This window comes from Neurospora tetrasperma (assembly GCF_000213175.1).
Source record: "Neurospora tetrasperma FGSC 2508 unplaced genomic scaffold NEUTE1scaffold_1, whole genome shotgun sequence".
Classification (NCBI taxonomy): Eukaryota; Fungi; Ascomycota; class Sordariomycetes; order Sordariales; family Sordariaceae; genus Neurospora; species Neurospora tetrasperma.
This window is the reverse complement of record NW_009799099.1, coordinates 1136233-1154827: the sequence shown is the minus strand read 5'-3', so window position 1 is coordinate 1154827 and position 18595 is coordinate 1136233. Positions and strand designations below refer to the sequence as shown.

Genomic DNA, 18595 nt, shown 5'->3' with positions numbered 1-18595 from the left:
GTCACTCTTTCCAATTGTATCTGGGCTAACACTCCCTCGGAGCATTACCTCCTCGGAGGCGTAGAAGCAATATTAAGAAGGTTAACCAGAAACGTTTGAGCGAGAGCATCCATCGGCTATGATGACCGACACCCATGTTGTCACCAACAATAACGTCGTCGTCGGGCAATCCTTGGGTTTCATTCCGCTGCCGATCGTCATAGTCGATGGGGTTCCAGAACGGGACGGACCGCTTCAGTTCACTTCGCTTCTTCCTCTTTCCAGACCATTTGTCTGATTTAGGATTTGCAATTACACTAACGTGGCATTCCAGCCTCTGTCTCATCCTTCAGACTGGAATACGGGATTTTCAAGCATCTGCATGCCTACTCTGGGAGATGTGGGATGGACAGTTGTTAAGTGTCGACGCCCGTTAGTTTGTGTGTTGAAAGTCTATCACGTTCTCACGTTCTCACGTTAGGCAACGGGTTCTTCAGGCATGGTTGAGTTGACGATTGATATTCTTCGCTCAATGCTAACTCCAATGACACTATCACATCTCTCGACAGTGGCAGACTGGCAGCAACCCCCTCCACGAGTACTCGAGCCATTGACACTACGCATTTCACACGGCCAACTCACCTGACACAACCTCACGGATACTTTTAACTCCATGTTCATAGAGAAGGCATCAAGTGATGACCCCATCCCCTTGAAATTCAGACTTTGAGCCTCCTGAACAGCACAAACAAAACCCCGTGATCTATCACCTGCCAGACTCGCTCAGCAACAAACATATGCCGACCTGACACAATACCGCCGGAAGTTGTTTGCATGTTTGCTCTTCGAGTGCACGGGTATCAACACCCCTTCCTGACTCCAACTCCAAAGCCCTAAGCCCTCCCCCTCCCTCTCACGGCCCCCTAACACCCCCATCAGACCCCTATCCAGGCCCCCCACACGCACATCACATATCACCTACCTAGTTGAGTTGCTTTCCTAAATAAGCCCCCTGTTTAATCCGTCCTATCAAAGAGAGAAGATTAGCTGGTTCAGGCCGTCTATCGAGATCTTATGCACCTAGATCACAGATCACCCGATATCCCGGGGGAAGCCGGGGATGTACCGGGAGAGACTTGCCGAGTCGGGTAGGGTAGACCGTGTCTATTGATGCCTACCGGTAAGTCGGCCGCAGTCCGGGTTAGCTGACCAAATGGACCGGCTGAGGAGAGATGGTGTTTGCTCGACCCTAAGAATCAAATCCTCGTTAGTGAGTTAGCGATACTATGTAGGTAGCTAGACTAGTAGATGGGTTAAACTACACAGTAACTAGACTAGCTAGCTGAGCCCCAATTCAGCTCATGCACGGGATGTGTATCATCCATCTATCCCCTCTATCCCCTCATCTCATAGATAAATGATAGATCGACTATCTATCTCGGCATCATGATCCGCGCATATCAGATGCACGCATGACTTTACGATTTTCGCCCCGTATTGTGTTTCCAGGATCCTGCCAGGCACCACCCAGGCAGATGGTTATCACTTTTTTCTTCGCTGATACACTAGACAGGTAGCTACCTACTGCATTGCAATGCTTTTTACACGAGAACTACTGGCTACACGACATATTACCTGCATACGTCAACACAGCCATATATGTATGCGTGAAACCTGTGCGTGAAACTACAGCGCAGCGCAACACAGTACCTATGTACATCACTAAGCCAGCATAGTGCCTGAACTTATGATATTTATATACAAGTAAGAAAAAGGCAAAAATAATAGTTCAAAAGACTAAAAAGCAAGGGATGGACGGCACTTGATCCCCATCCAAACGAGGGAAAGCGGGGGCCGGCAAGTGACATCCGGAACAGCGGGCGGCGTCGAGTCAAATCGGGTCATCGGACGGGGGAAAGTACCTCTATGTTGTATACGAGCGGGGAACCGGATGGGATAGAAGTAACTGTCTGAATGCGACAGGAAAAAATCCGTTTGTAGGCAAAGGATTTGGGAAACACTGGCTTGTCTGGGCAGGAGGGGAGGAGAAGGAGGAGGGAACGAAGAGGGGAAAGGTCAAGTTTGATATCAAAGATGTTTGCTTTTCGCTTCGTTTGTTCGCTCGCTCGCTCGCTCGTTCGCTCGTTTGGTCGTTCGCCGTTGCATGTGTCTGACTGAATGGCAGATAGTCAGCCTTGTTTAAAAACACTTCCACAGTGCTGTCAAGCAGATATGGGAGAAGTGAGTAATAGTACAAGCACGGTGCTTGCAAATGCAGTATCAGAAAGAAAAATATGTTAGGTGTGTGCGCGTGCTCGCATTTCCAATATTTCACTGCCACTTTTCAACTATCACTTACATATTGATTGATAATGAATCTCAAACCATACCTACTGCGGTTGCGAGCAAAAGTAAAACCCCCTTGTCAGGTATCTTGCACGGACCACCATAGCCAAAGCTTCGTGAGCACTGTGTCTTCGACGACCTGATCCACGGGTTAAACTTACCCATCTCACCATAGTAGTTGAATGCTTGAGATGGACGAATGAATGAGATGTTGTCGTTCGCACCTTTGTGTGGGTTTCCCCGTTTTCAGCTCGCCCATATCTTCCCCGTCTTGGCAATGCTCCAACTTTACCTACTTCGCAGCACATTTTTAGCCAAACGTACGTAATTTTTACACAGTAAACTATTTTCATTGTCTAAACAGACGAAAAGAGGGGTGGAAATGACGTGAGACATCAAACTAGTGAAATAACCTTGTATCTATTTTGTGCACATGTAACGCGGGCAGGTAGGTAGGCAGGTTGTTGTAAGAAGGCCTGTCCCTGCCTGCATACACATGTACATACCGCGTACATATGTCGACTTGACAAGCTGAGAAAAGCAAAGAGACTTACCGCCTACATGGAACTAGGTAAGAAAGACATTATCCACCTACATGGAACTAGAAAAGGTAAGGTACCTACCTACCCATCGCACCAACCATCAGGAACTGTGAAGCCAAGCAAAAATCCTAAAAACGGGAACCTGGAAAAAGAAACAAGTTCCCCTTACTTTTATCATTCGAGTTCAAGTGTTTCCCTGGTTCCAAGATACCAAGCTCAATCAGTCAGTTCACTGTGGTTGAGTCTTTGGGCCAGGACCCTGAAAATCGATTTTGGCTAGATTTGGTGAAGGGAACTCTCTGATTCCAAACTCCAGGTTTCTCTGGACGGTTGAATGGATAATCGAGGCGATGGCGATAGGGAATCCCTCTTTTGCCTCAGTCGCACCACTTTCGATGTCTTGACACACTTCATCACTCCTTTTTTTCTCAGAAAGTGATTTGATGAGTTCATATTTGACATGTCTCACCTGCTCACTTTACCACATGGAACTAGACGAGAAGTATCTACACTAATAGTAGCCCTGGTGCCGAGAACCTGGAATAGCGGAAATCCAAAGCCCCAATCCCTACGCCCGCTTGTCGTCGCCTCATCTTGCTTGTTTCTCTTCGCTTTTTCTTACCCACATTGCCCCCCAAACTTAGACACACACACACGTGGGGAATATGTTGTGCTTGGGCGGGAGTGGAGAGTCAGGAGAGCCCGAAGGACCGCAGATGGAATTCGAAGTTTATTTTTCCAGTATCCATCTAGGGGTATCGGAATATCTGAAGCTGAAACACTGCGCGCTGATTCCGCTGTATGTTATGCAAGTCTCGATGTGTATGCAATCAGGGGTCTTTCTTCTTGGTCTCCGTAGGTATGTCTCTGGCGTTAGTGATACCCATCAACTTGCTAATTCGAGCTGCATAGGAAACTCACCCACGTTTGTCTTGTTACCAGACCTGATCTCAGTCAGGTTATCGTCGTAGCCCGTGAATCCCATATTCTCCCGAGGCGTTGCCACAGCAGCTGGACTGGGGAAATGGGCCAAAAGAACTACTGATTCGTGCTGGATCCGACTTTCCTATGCCGGATGTCCTGTCATTCATCACCAATGTCACGCGTCATTATCACGCCTCCTGGGCCAAGGGGAAATTGACGCAGAAGGCAAATTGGCCCCAAGCGGTCAAAAGTCGACCAACTACAACCCTCCTAGGACAGAGAGATTGGGTCGTAGGCGAGCCTACGGGACGCCAGTCTGCGTGTAGTGGCTTCAGGGTTCCCGATATTACCTAGCCAGATGCCGTGATCCAAATACCTGGTCAAGTGTGTTCGCTGTCCCCGTCCTATTCTTAATTTGTCTTTTGTTGCTTCTTTTGTCTTGTCTTCCACATCAACTGGTCACTACTTGGCTTTCGGTCACCTACTGGAAGAGAGGGATTCCGGAGGCATTCAGCGGGACTAGGGTTTGGAAGGGTTGTCGCCAAGCCGAGCGGAGCGAACGCAGAGTGGATGGTCGGATAAAATAAGATCAACAGCGGCACGGGACGAAGACGGACGGGTGTCGCCACTGGGCGATACGAGTTAGATTGAGCTTGTGTTGTAGTGGGAATGGGAATTCGTGTTTGGATTGGGTGTTGTCTGGTATGCTACGCTACGCAGTAGATCTGATGGAGATGGGAAATGAAACGGAGAGGGAAAAAGAAAAAAAAGAAAAAAAAAGAAACAGTGTGGACAAGCCCGCTAATGTTGAGCGGAAGTGGAGAAACAGAAGGATAGAAAATCGTGTTTCAACGATAGAGCCTCATTCGAAGGTTTTTTCGACATCACTGACAGGTACAGATCGGCCATTTTGCGCTTGTTGGGTTTGGTTTCTCTCGTGAAACTTTGGTGATGGGTTGGAGATGAAGAACTTGGATGGAGGATGATCGCGAAAGGAGCATGGAAGGGCGGTGAGTCTGTCTCTCCCAAGCTCTTCTTCATGTTAGTCACTGATGACTTACTCTTATGATGATTCCTTAGGTACCTTTGCTTTCATCTCCCACCCCGAGATCGCCCCAGCGATCAATAAACCTGCAACTATCCGTCGAGGAGACTGACTGCGCGCATCAACTGGAGTCTTGGCCTCCAAATTATCACATAGATGTTCTCCCCCTTCACATATTATCTTGATAGATCGATACGGTTTCCGGATGCCAGGCCCCTTTTTGAGTTAAACATCAAGCAGTGGCTGGTCAGCCGCGCGCCAGTCGTTCAATTGAGGCGTCAGGTCGCAAGAAGGGGTCTGGTCCCACAACCGACGAGTAACGAATCCATGCTCTCTACTCGAGCCAGTCGATTTGAAAGGCTGGAAACCGAAATTGAGGAGGCAAAATATGTAAACCCTCTCCAGTGTCTGTATTGCTACTGGGTGATAAAACTTTCCGTCACTGCCGTAGAGGAAATGGCGAGTGACAAGATTAGTATCAACACGAGAATGGCCGACAAAGTCGGCACCGGCCCAGGCCAAGCTTTTCAGCTACGTAGGTAGGCTAGAGTTTTGTTATGGCGGCTACGGCGGCGAGATTGAAAAAAATTGCACCCACAGGAACATAGGTTCTCGATCCGGCCAACGAGCCCTCAAAGGTCGGGTGAGGCTGGTAGGAAGGCCATTGGCGTCGAGATGTAGGTACGGCGCGGCTCAGCCCCAACCGATGCATCGAAAGCGGCGGCGTCCCATATACAATGCCATGTCTTTTGTTGAGATGGACGCATGCGAGACCTTTTTTTTTTTTTTTTTTTTTTTTTTTTGCGTTCGTCTTTCGACGTCGTTTTGGAGCTCTCGAAGACCTCATTGTAACGAGCTGCCATGTCCACCTTGCCGTCCGTGTACAACAGCGCACCGCACTACCGTGCAAGTAATGTGATATCTCGTGTAAGCGAGCACCAAGCCGAATCCATCTCTATAGACGCTCTCTTCCCAAAACAGGACAATAGAGACGGGTGCGTACAGATGGATAACTTGACGTGGGGACGATGGGGTGATGGAGGCTGAAAGGCGCAGTTATACAACAGTACCTACCCGTTGCCTCCTTTCTCACCCCCCACATAAGGTAGCTTGCCAGATTTGTGATCAAGCCTCATGAATGGGGGAAAATGTTTGGCTAACAGCCCTTTTGCGGGTGCGGGTGTAAACCGCTGTCAATGATGCCATAACCAAGTCGCTGCCATTCACGATTTTCGTTGCTGCCATTTTTGCATGGCATCAATGGCTTGATAAACTGATTAGGCGAATCTTCCTTTTGGGTCAGATGTCTGATGATTTGTTGGATTCGCTCAGCTTGCTGGTATTCCTTCCACTAATAATCCTTGCGAAGATCCAAACACAGAGTTGCAGTTTGTACAGCTGTCGTGGATGCGGGATCCCCGTCATAATTGGATCTTGCAGATATCTGCTCAGCCAAGATCCGACGGCCTCGTCATGGCGACCTGCCGACGTATGATTCGGGATGATATGTTGACATATTTAGCAGTCAAGTCAGTCTCAAAGTCGCTTGTCGTAGAGCGATTGTGTTTCCTTCCGATGGTTGGTTGCGATACGAAAGGCTTTGAAGGCCGCCCACTAGGCGCCGTGAAGGAGAGTGCCTCAACCCCTTCCTCGCTCTCGATTTTGGCTTCACTCCAGGTCTCTTCCAGTTCGTCACCATTCCGCCCTGCATCGACGTCATTAGAGTTCTCGAACTAGTCGGTTCCTGCACCAAAGCAGCTGAGGTTGATTGTGAGAACTGAGGGCAACATGCACTCCGTACGTAATGCCATGCCATGCCCAGCTTTTAATAACACCATTGGGTGCTGCCGTTGATTCTATCCACACTTCCCACACCGTCTGCCAGTAAAATTGCCGAATATGGGCACGCATTTCCAGCTCCGCGATCATGGAGCGGCCCTCTCCCGTCGTCCCTTGTCCCATCCCGTGTGCCCTTGGAGGGAAATCCATGTAAGTACAAATGGAAGCTGCTTGTCAGTACGTACAATGATCTGCTGCACTTTTACTTAGCGTTGAAGCTAGCATGGCTTAGCCCGCTGTTACCTTTATGCGAGTTGATGTAATGGAGCTAGGAGCGTACATGTTGAGTCCTACCCAAACGGCCATCTTTCTCGCGGGCGAGGCGTACGCACACGGACAAATCACGGGAGTGGAAAGCTGATAGATATTTTAGGAAGCTGGGAAAATAGTGATAGAAACGGACATTTTTGGCGAATGTGAGGTTTTAGGGATACTGTAGCATTGGTTTTTGCATGCATCCGGAACGGAGAGTCTGACTACTCCCTTCTCATAATGTTAAGCCGACCGATCAGTCGACAATTCACACGAATTGTTGCAATGACCCTTCGCCAACATCCGGGTTACCGGGAGAGGAGTGGAAATCTTAGCACGGAAATGACAACTGATGTAGTGTTTGCGGCAAAAGGTAGATCGGTTTCGATCTCCAGATCAGGAGAATGGCCCTCCCCATCGACGATTCCCGATCCGGGTGACTGATGTGATTCGCTACAGAAGCGATCCCATCCTAAGTTCATCTGTCAAATGTGAAAATTATGTTGATTGAATATTGTGACATGACTGACAATTATCATGAACTTGGGCAATCCATGGTGATGTTTGATGGTTTTGAGGCTCTTCTTGAAGCGCCATGGTGTGAATCACTGTTGTGAAAGGAAAGCTTGGCTAGCTGCACAAAATCAATCGATCATATTGTTAACTATAATGACCCGTTGAACTAGTGAGAAAAGGCAATAGCAAGACTGCTTCGTACTCGGTCGGTCTAAAAGCATTCACCACCACCGACATTGACACAGAGGCCGCTTGAAACCGACAAAACGTGTTTGAAGGGATGCGGTATTGAGCTTAGCGAGCTTTGCTGGTGAGCTGGTCGTCCTATAGCAAATGGTGCGTATCTGTAGTGTACCTGATTGAGGACTTGCACTGCACAAAACGACCTGAAACGCACGTGTAGAATCCATGTCATGTCATTGACTCTCACGTCATCAACGTGTTCTAGACCCCAGATCGACAATTAGTACCTTGTTGGAGCGTGTGCTACCGACCGTTGCTTCCAGAGTTGTCTAGTCCACTGGCCTGTGTTGAGAATAAGGAATGGTGGATGATCTCTCTCGTCAAACAGCAAAGATGCACGTTGGGCCACCAGACGGCTGTTCGAATGTGTTTTGCAGCGGGGCTCCCAAGTTCGTAATATCTGCTTCATATCATAGGTACACTTCCAGCACAACCTCTCTAGGTCTACATGAGGAGATGGAGTCATTGTGTAAGCTCATGCCCTTAGACGTCATGTTGTGACCAGCCTCGGGAGAGCTCCGATAGGAAACACAGCTATCACTATCTGTGACAGGAAGTTCGCGGCACCGCTCAAATATCGACAAAAAACCAGGCGACAATCAAATGATGGATGCCGGGTTCGTCCAGCCAACTCAATTGCATTTTGGCCCAGCGGTATCGTGTGGACGAAGAATCCGGTGCCTGGTGAATCGTGGTCCCTTTCATGCGGCCCCGTGCCGGATGCGCTGTGTAACCGGGCCGGAAGGACGCTTCGGGGGCCAGGAGAGAGTAACGATAGTGACCTGGTGCCTCTCTGTCGTCGTAATACAACAGAGGCTCAAAGTAGGCGTGATGTTCCGTGTCATCTGTACCGACTTTGTGGTTCTTTCGATGGCAGTTTTTGTTACTGTGTAGGACGCAACAAGACTGATGACGATTGCCTGGAAAGATAATGAGATAATCTTGTCATGGCTGGATGATTGCAAGCTGGAACAGGGCACCAGAGCACAGCCCTGAGTGATTGCACTGAAGCATCACGATTCGGACGTTCCTCCGTGTCTTTTCTTGTTGTTTCTTGGTTGCTTGTGAAGTACAAGTTACCCCCAAGCTGGGAAAGGCGGGATCGCCCATTAACCAGATCACTGGAACGAGAACCGACAGGGCTTCAATGACGACAAGGGTCGGAAGCAAGAGCGAGAAGCAGCCGATGCTTGAAATGGGTAGTCCTGAAGGGTTAGTCCGGGGTATGTATTGACCACCATGTAACAGGGCTGGTGGTCTCGTGATTGACGAGGTATTATTTGTAGGAAAGGGGGTTTGAAGGGGGGCTCATGGGGGCCATCTGCTCGCTGCCAGGGGTCGACGTTACAGTTTTTTTTTTTTACAAGTTTGCCAAGGCTGGGGGTGATCAATTTGCTTCCCCGGTGGTGGTACGCCACAAACCGATACGCTAGGGAACAAGTTCGTCCGACTTAAATGAAGGCCTTGCTCCCCAAACACGGAACGAGCAGTTTCCGGCCGTTGGGGCAGCCGTTGACAACAACAGCTAATAACCGTAGCAACATTAACGTCCTCAATACGTAATCGATGGAAATAGCAGTGGACGTAGCCAGGAAACATGTCCATCATTGTCCTCATCTGAGCAGCAGCAGCCGTAGAGAAATCACATGAGGTCATGAGCGAGAGTTGACCGAACCTGGACCTTGAATTCTCAAGACATTATATAGTCATACATGTCGTTGTGCCATGTGGCCGTTGGAATTCCACCGGTCCGCAAGTTGAATCATCAGGCGCCGGGCCGGCGTTAACCTTGGCCTAGGTCAGAGTGCTCCAGCCTGCCAGGTGCCGGCTGGGGGCCAGTTGGTCTAACGTGCGTCACCGTCGTGTACCAACGGAAGCAAACAAGCGTGAAAGGGCAAGAGTTGCGATTCGCTGGGAACAAGCCGGCGCTGGCAGGGCACGGGTGAACCACTGCAGCGGATCGATGAAAAAAGGCGCCATGCACGACCTGCCGCTGCAAGCTTGCGATTCTCATAGGTTGACGACGACCACGTACCCGGATGACCAGATGGCGCTATGCTGTGTTGGGAGTAAATAGCCTGAGGGCCAGAGACAAACTGGGATCAGGCTGCATTTTTTTTTTTTTTTTTTCAAACGTCTGGGGGCACTGGGCACTTCAAATGGTGGGGGACTTGTACACAGTAGCAAGATCGTAGGCTGGGGATTGAACGCCCTGTTACCGCGGTACTGCATTGGGAACAGACTTGACAGTTCGCCGGGGTGGGCGTAGGGTTGGTAGGCGTCAAGTTTGGATGTACAGTCCAGCCCTAGGAGCGAGACGGCTGTATGAATTCCCGTCGGGTGCTTTTGCCTTATCCAGAAAGAGGCGTTTGCAAAAGACCCCAACCGGGAGAGCATCTCGGCGAGGGTATGGGTATCACCCTCAAGGGATGTTCTAGTCCATCCAGATCTGGTGTGCGAGACTGCAGGATCGGTTTCTCCTCAGACAGCGGTACCGAACGGTAGTGCCGCGTTACCAGCACGGACGGGCAGGGTGCCGTGGTTGACACACCACACCGCGGGACGCTGGCACTGACAGTGATACTGACATGTTGACAGCAACGGGATAAACGACACCGACACTCACTGCGCTGTGTATGAGAACTGACAAGTCATTTTCCTGGATAGCGCCAAAATTTCACCCTGAAACCGAAGGCTGAAGCGATCCCTACGGTGGATGCCCAACAAATCTCCCCAAGCTGCTGGGCGCTGCTGGGCCATTCAGCGTTGTACGGATCGACTCCGATGTAGGGATGCCTGGGAATTGGTTTCGTTATCTCCGCCATGGCATCGTCGTCGGCATCGTATCAGAACGTCCCCTTTGAGCTGGGCCTAGACCTGGTACGTACATATGTGAGAGGGAGGTCAACGGGTGATGTGCGCTGCCCTGGACCCTTGACGTCGAGTGTTGAGAAGTGCGGTGGAAAGTCTGGGGATACCGCTTCTACACGTGTAAGAGATATCCTCTTTTATTAGGGGAAAGTGACAGCTAATGCGGGCAGTTTCGCCCGCTCTTGGCTGCGTACATATGCATATCTTATCAGGATTCGCTCCTAATCCTAGCATCATCCACAAAGCATACGTATCTATTACCCTGAATGCGTAGTTGCGGTACTAATGATAACCATGCTCTTATTAGCAGATAGGGAGTTGAGCAACGGGTCCAAGATGATGTGCCGTAGAGGTCTGTAAGTAGTCCAATTTGGAGAGCCCGGTAGAGGAAATAATGTAGATAGTGTATGACAGACTGCTGCAGTGCTGTTTGTTTGATGAACTTGGAGCACCGTGTTTGCTGCTGGGTTCGTGACTTGGTCTAGAATTCTGAAGCTTGGATCAAGGGTTTGTGTCTTAGATTTGAACGCCGAGAGAGGAATGGTTGTGTAACGAACACTACTAGAGGTAGGTATCCAAGCTTAACAATGGGATCTCTGAAAATCCCATGTTGAAAATTCCCGTGTTATGGATGTTTTGATCGTGGTTTCCACCAAAATCTACGGAAGGGTTGAGACTTCCTCCACAGTGGAGCGATTCAGTGGGTTAACTAAATTCGCGTAAAGTCTCCGGAGGGAAAGGTCCATCCAGTTTTGGAGTGCCAAAAGTGCCAGGAGTGCACCTTATCCTTCCAACGTGCGAACTTGGTACCTAACGAATTGAAGCCGTTCCTTCTCCATCGTCCGCATTAATAGAGTGGTAAACTGTGGATCCCCGGGAGCCTTCCGGAACAGCATGCGGGCCATGTGCATGCGTGGAGCTGAAGCCGGAGGCTCACCCCGTTGCTAGGTACTGCAGTACTCCGTACCTGCTACAGACGTAATAGGTTGCGGCGGGGTCATTCTCGCTGATATTCCAGTTTGTACCTAGTGTACACCACCCCCCACGCGCACTGATTTCCAATTCAACTTGTGCCGGCGGTCAGGCCTGAGGTTCACGACAGCTTCCAATCCCAGGAGCCGGAGCTTTGCCAGCCAGTCGAGCACAGCCAGCCAGCCAGGCTTGTTCCTCCGCAAAATGACGCTTCGGGAGCCTGCCACAGTGCAGCATGCACGCACCGTGACTCGAAAATCCAGAATGAGCGGAGTGGGGCACCCATGGCGGAGGGTGTCCGCTTTTTCAGGTACCTCTACGGGTAGAGAGATTTAGCGTACGCACGGACAACCGCCAGTTCAACGCCATATTGGATTGTCATGAGAATGAACGCAACTTACAATTCTTCTCGCCCACTTGGTCCAATGTGAATGACAAGAGAGACAGGCACGAACAATTTTGCAGCTTTGTCTAGATCTACTTCAGTTCTAGAGGTACCTATATCTACTTGCTCCAGTAGCTCAGGGCGGCCCGGGTGTTTGGCCTGGGCCAGTATTAGCCGGCGGCAAGAGCGTCAAATTGATCCATCCGAGACAACCTTCGACTTCTGCTCTTGCCTTGGGCTTCCGGCTCTTTTGCCATCATGACCTACAACACTCCTCGTACTGGAACGGAGCGAAAAATACCGTAAGTAGAGGTACTTACAATCTCGATACGAGATTTGACAAATTCAATTTCCTACTGCCCCTGAAACGCGCAGCTTTGCCGGGCTAAGCGACCAAGATAGCCGACCTTTATGGAGACTCAGGCGCCTGCACCGCCTGAGCCGCAACCAGATGCCACCTTATAATTTTAGTATCGTGATGGAGAAGTTTGGGAAGTATCCGGATCCCATCCCGCTGTGATGGCCTGCCCCAGAGGGCACCTCGGGCGGGCACCTCTTCGACCTTCACCTCAAGTGCGCCAGTTGTCGGTTCGCGTCAGTTGCCAGATACGGTCAGAGGTCCCTGGCATTTCAGTCTCATAAAGCGCGCCATCACGGGGAGGAGGAAAGGAAGGCGGCAGCACAATCTCAGCCCCTGACGATTGTGTCTCCTCACTTGTTTTCACACCCGACAGCCTTGAGCTGGAAAGGATCAGGGACCCTGATTTTATCTTCTTGACTTTCATAACAGCTGTTGAAACGTCCGCGTTTCGTCGCCTTGCCTGATCTGCAACGCAGTTGTCATACCATCTTTCTTGTCGGCGAGCTTTTCAGCCTGGCTAACGAACGTTGAGACCAGATTTCCGAGGCCATTCCAAGCCTATTGAATCAAGGCTTTCCCAGTCGAAAGCAGACCAAGGCAGGGATTCAATCGCAAATTGCAGCCTCATTGGCGGCAAGTAGGGATCGGCGCTTGGGTTTACTTGATACTAGGGCGACTGTTACCTCTAGTCTACGCAGTACATGTATACCTCTATACACTGCACGCTTCCATGTAAATCAGCCAATGGACCGGTTGAGTTTTGTCTACCTAGGCTAACCTTGCCCTATACTAAAGGTCATATACATTCGAGAAACATGCTCGAGTCACCATGCGAATAGGATACACAACGGTTTGTGCGTACAATACCTCTATATTTCTCCATTTACATGTCTAGTTACTATCAAAAAGCATTGGGACCAACGTGCGCAAACGGACCTACAAGCTGAGAAAGAGAAACCAAACCCTGAGATTGGGAATGCATATCATATCAGCACCTTGGTTTATTCTGTCGGGTATCTGACCTTGGTCCTGGCATTTAACACTCGGTCATGATATGCCCGCAGAGCTCTCTCAGTCACTTCTTGCTTGGTACATAACATTATCAAGTCTGCTCCCAACACTGACCATGGGGACAATGAAGTGCGGTCCTTGGTGATCTACATTCAATACCACCGCATTTTGCAGTGAGATCGTGCTACCAGTACCAAGAGGTGATAATGACATCTGCTGTGCACCTTGGCGAGCAATTGGACGACAGCCAGAGCAAGACACGGTACAAAAAAAGGAGGTGTGACAATAAGGGAACTGCCGCATGTGGAGCCCAGACAAGCACGCACTCCAAGATATCAAATCCGACATCAACGCAGCATTGCGGACGCACTTGTGAAAATCATCAACGACACGCCCAGCGGCCACTAGATTGATGATGATGTGTAGCGTTGTGTTTCATTTCTACCACCATACGCACGTACATGCAGCAGAACAGGGTGGTAATGGTCAGGAATACCTAACTTCCGTACTCGCCCCGAGTTGGAGCTGGAGTTCAATAGGAGTCTTCGCTGGAATAGAAGCCTCAAACTTTGGCGACTCGGCGGGGAGTCGCCCACTGAATGAATGTGCGTCCGCGGCACATGATGCGTTGCCCTTCCACACCCACTTCGATCCATCGATTACCACCATCAAAAGTGAGGATGATTTCCTATTCGCAAGAACCTTGACACCCAAGTCTGGTCTCTGCCCCAAAAAGGCTAGTGCAAGCCCCTCCTTGGCACTAACGAACCCTTGTCAGCCTGCCGGTGTTGCTCCCACACCTCTTCTCACGCCTTTTTGGTTGGACAGATAGCCGAATCCTCTTCTTCTTGGAAGTACGTACTGTAGTACAAGTTCTCACCCAGAGTCCCTTCCCGCTTCTGCCCCTATCCACGGCGTACCTGCCCACTCAAACGTCAACAGGCGGCCCTGGCGGCAGGAGCGACTCGAGTTCGGACAGTACGTATTTAGCAGCAGTGGAAGGAACCTACCCCATGCAATGGCCGCAGAGATCTGACGACGGGAGGTCTACGGGGCAAGACGAGTGGCTTCCGGTGAGCTGCAACCTGGACGTCAATTCTACTACCGTCAAGGATACCGGGCTACCTACCTACCTTACCTACCTACTTACCTCCTCGCCCGAGTTGACACCTCACTCACACTCGTTGATTGCTTGTGGGAACCGAAGCCTGAAGTTCGTCCGTCCGTCCGTCGTGTTCGGTTTTTCCAAATATTGGCCCCGAAGGACCAGGACGGAAACTGGCAATCTTGACGCCTGACGTGACAAGACTCGACGGCCAACGGTTGAAAAAGTCCAGACTCCCGTCTGCCATTTCGAGGTCAGTGCACAGTGTCCAGCGCAACTTGAAAGTTCAGCTCATACTTACCGACCAGCATCCCGCCCGTCATTCTAGGCAAGCACCTTACGTACCTTACCGTACCTTTTTAGACGGACACGCGGCACCCACCCGGCCGTGAGCATCCATCAAACACAACGCCCGTTTACCCGTCTAAGCCCGTCAAGCTTTTAGTGTACAGATGGATACACTACACCATCACCATTGGCCATGAGCCCCCCAGTTGCCGATTTGCTGGAATACAATGGGCCTCGACTCGACCCTTAGTACTACCTCGGCGGGCGCGCCGGTGGCAAGTGGATGTGGTATTGGTGCGCGTGGAGGAGAGATTCTTGATGCCGGATCTCCATCCATCGCCTCGCCGAGTCCATCATTGCCTTCGACGGTTGAAATGTCCACTTCTCTCCCGTCCCGATGAGAATCCGAAGTCAGGAACCTTCGGGATCTAATCTTCTCAGTGGATCATTTACCACGAGTTGACGGACGTTTCCACTTTTAACATTATGTTTTTTTTTTTTTTTTCTTCACGTCGTCTCCTCTCTCTTTCCCTCAACCCTAGTCGCCGCTCGAGTTCGTTCTCCTCCTGATGTTCTTCCCGGCCATCTGCTCCGCCTACCCTGGCCTACTGTGTACTGGCCCATCCCCCGCCTTCCGTCATCCCGTTCTGACATTTCCGGATGTCCAGCGCTATCGGAACTGCGACTATGCAATATTAACAGGCTCGATAGTGCTATAGCCATCCTTCGTTCCTTTGGCTTCCCCCCCCCCCCCGCGGATCCGTTTCTACCTGTCACATCCCCGATGCTACCTACCGTTGACAGGCTGCAGTCTATCTGTCTGGCACATCCCTCTGTGCGTACGGGGCTTTGTGATGACTGTGTCGATGCACTCGAGGGGGGCACTGACGGCTCCTGAAGCTTCTTACCAGTTGACTCTAGGTATAACAACACATGTCCAGCATATCATCCTGACAAGCCTCGCCCAGATAGGTGATCCAGCAACACGTTCTTTCCAGACCTCCTTCTAGAGGGGTCTCACCCATATCTCCTCCCGGTGAAGTCTGGAGAAAGCCGTGTCATGCCCGTCCGGTTAGATGAAGTGGACTTAACACCGGGGGCTTGCCTTACTCGGACGACAGTGCAGCATCATCATCCACTCCAAGACCTTACTCGCATGTGCTGGATACCAGTCATAGGTATTTACATATGCAGTTCCCCCCATGCATACATACACAGATATGTACAGTACGTCTTTGTATCCTCGCAAGCTTTGGCATCTCACCCATGACTACCCCCCCTGGCTATCCTCCCTCATCATCAATCCCCAGAGACCTGGTTACACAGTATCAAGTGCACCTACGGTATCTTGGCCGTATCCCGGGGGGGCCTTGGAGGACCGGGGGGTCCTAGTTCATCCGCTACGTCGAGCTTAGCGGGCTTGGTGGGGGTCTCGCGGGCTGCGATAGGACCAGTGCCGAACGGAAGCAGGAATCCCGAGTGGGACTGGACTTATTGTTTCTGGGCTGGGCCACCTCTTCCTGTCTGTAAGCGCAGGTTATGGCTCTGGGCTGCTGCTAGTACCTCACCAGCCTTTGCGCACCGTCTTCATACTCCCCGTAGTGTACAAAGTGAGTGCGTAATGACATTGACAGGCATCGACGTGCAGGGCAAGGTTACTGTCAAGAGTACCACCCATCTGGAGAGGTACGTATTTGGATCATGGTGTAGGTACATCCACTCTGTCTGCCCTAGCTTGCCCGGGATGTCAACCCAAGGAGAGAGAGTCCCATCCGTTATGGAATCCCCAAAGGGCCTCGACAATGAGAGCGAGATCTTTCGGCCTGAAGTGGCTTGCACATCGATTGGCTACGCTGGATGGAAAACCCCGGCTGCTGTCAGCCCACACTCATCTTGTATCTTTGATACTGAGGTATACATATAATACCACAGGTACGGGCCCAAGGCAATGATATGCCATCTTATCCCCCCCAAGATTCTAGCATCCACTCATCTCTGCCAGAGACTCGGGCCTCACTGGGCTTGAGGATATAATACTCAGACTAATCCTAACTGACAACATCACTTCAATCCACCTTGGCTTGTCTCACTTGGCCGTCTTCCATCTTCGCCCTTCCCCGTACTTCCACCCATCGACAGATATCCTACCAACAGAATGGCACTCACGGCTCAACCATCGGCTCCAGCGGGCTGGGAACGTTGGCCCCAGCACCATCCCAGCAACGACTATGTTATGATGGACGCCGATGTTATGCCTTACAACGCACGGCCTATGACCACAGCGCCGATGCAACAACGGCCTTCCTTGGTTCCCCACTACATGCCGACTACATCGATGAGCACGGCTTCCATCAACAGCATCAGCGCGCCAGCGCATTATCAGTCGCCTGTGTCCTATGGCGGAGGGTATCCGGCTTACCCATTGCCTACGCCTACTACCATGAACTCTTCGTACAACAAGCATCAACAATACCAGGAACGACCATCGTTACACATGATCACACCTGAGTTTGAGGAAACTAGGGGACCGCATCATATCAGGAATGCGAGGCGATACAGTGAAGAGAGCAGGAGCCCATCGGAGCGGAGCGATTCTCAGGGTTCTACAACGGAAACGACCATCTCGAACCACTCAAGCTGCTCACGAACCATCACCCCTAACACCCCGGTCAACGGCGCGCCCCAAGTCGAGTTTAGCACTGCTGTGGACAAGCTCATGAAGGTCATCCAGTCCAAGATGAAGGACGCGGACCCCGAGCAGAGCGGTGATGACAAGGACATCAAGGCTGAACAGGTATGATGGACCCTTATTTTGAGACTGAGCAAGTCTAACATATTTTAGCAATCATCCCCCGTTTGTCAGGCAAGAGTGCAGCAACCGGCCGATAAGCACAAGCGTAAACGATACGAGTGCCAAATCGAGGGCTGTAATAAGAAGTTTTCCCAGAAGACGCACCGCGACACCCATGTTCGATCTCACACTGGAGATAGACCCTATGTTTGCCCTATTCCTGGCTGTGGTGGACGGTTCACCCAAGCTGGTAACCTCAAGGTAAGTCTCAGCCCTACCGTGGCTACAGTGCCCACAAAGTCTGACGAAATCTTAGACACACAAACGTCGTCACACAGGAGAGAGACCCTACCGCTGCGAGGTTTGCGACAAGGGCTTTGTGCAACGCGGAGACGTCAAGGCACACATGAAGACACATCTCGGTACAAAGGCCTTCCTCTGCAGACTCGACAACTGTCACAAGCAGTTTACTCAGCGGGGAAATCTCAAGGTGAGAGAATTCGCACTTTTATGTTTTTTCTTGCCAAGGTGTCAAACTGACTCGGTTTACTTGCAGTATCACCAAAACAAGTACCACAACGAGACCATCAAGGCTCTCGCCGCAAGGTTTGATGCCATCGAGGACTGGTCGACTGTATTGAAGGAAGATATGGAGATCTTCAAGGACTTTGCCGAGGTCCACAAGAACAGCAACAAGGGCATCAAGGGTCGGGGAAAGCATCGCAAGGTGAAATCGGTGCCTCTGAGCTCACCCACCAGCCCGACCGGCCACTCGCCGCTTCCCAACATTATGGCTTCCCAGTACCCTCTTCCTTCGGCTCCTGGAGTCTCGCAACTTCTTCACACTCCTCATCCGCTCCATCCTCCGCTCCATCACCAGGGTCCTAGTCACTCGGCTATGTACGGCATGCCCCGATCGAGCCTCCATAGCCATTACGAAACCTACGATCACCATGAAGTCGACACTGTGGCCAGCAGCCGCGCCTCAGTAGCCGAACCAATTTACCATCACGAGGAACATCCCCGGGAGCTTGCCTTCGGCGACCGGATGTACTAAAATGCCAGCCATCAAGATGGTGATGCGACTATTGTTGAGTTTTAATGTGTACGAAAGGACGAGTCTCC

At 50.9% G+C, this 18595-nt stretch overlaps 3 protein-coding genes across 3 annotated transcripts; 1 reads left to right on the top strand and 2 right to left on the bottom strand.

Annotated features, from left to right (window-relative positions):
• Positions 1-11582: 11582 nt before the first annotated feature.
• NEUTE1DRAFT_97547 (uncharacterized protein) lies at positions 11583-12566 on the bottom strand (the record flags this gene model as incomplete). The annotated part of the gene is made up of 3 exons (XM_009849368.1): positions 11583-11643; positions 11703-11845; positions 12525-12566. The coding sequence occupies 3 exons, from the start codon at positions 12564-12566 to the stop codon at positions 11583-11585; spliced, it is 246 nt and encodes an 81-aa protein (XP_009847670.1).
• A 780-nt stretch (positions 12567-13346) lies between these two features.
• On the bottom strand, positions 13347-14714 carry NEUTE1DRAFT_107011 (uncharacterized protein; the record flags this gene model as incomplete). The annotated part of the gene is made up of 7 exons (XM_009849367.1): positions 13347-13690; positions 13796-14009; positions 14056-14147; positions 14207-14250; positions 14297-14371; positions 14466-14631; positions 14693-14714. The coding sequence occupies 7 exons, from the start codon at positions 14712-14714 to the stop codon at positions 13347-13349; spliced, it is 957 nt and encodes a 318-aa protein (XP_009847669.1).
• Positions 14715-15881: 1167 nt separating this feature from the next.
• NEUTE1DRAFT_56693 (uncharacterized protein) lies at positions 15882-18590 on the top strand (the record flags this gene model as incomplete). Its single annotated transcript, XM_009848942.1, is given in 7 exon segments — positions 15882-15906; positions 16251-16297; positions 16314-16369; positions 16819-17473; positions 17522-17731; positions 17787-17960; positions 18027-18590. The coding sequence occupies 7 exon segments, from the start codon at positions 15882-15884 to the stop codon at positions 18525-18527; spliced, it is 1668 nt and encodes a 555-aa protein (XP_009847244.1).
• Between the last annotated feature and the right edge of the window lie 5 nt (positions 18591-18595).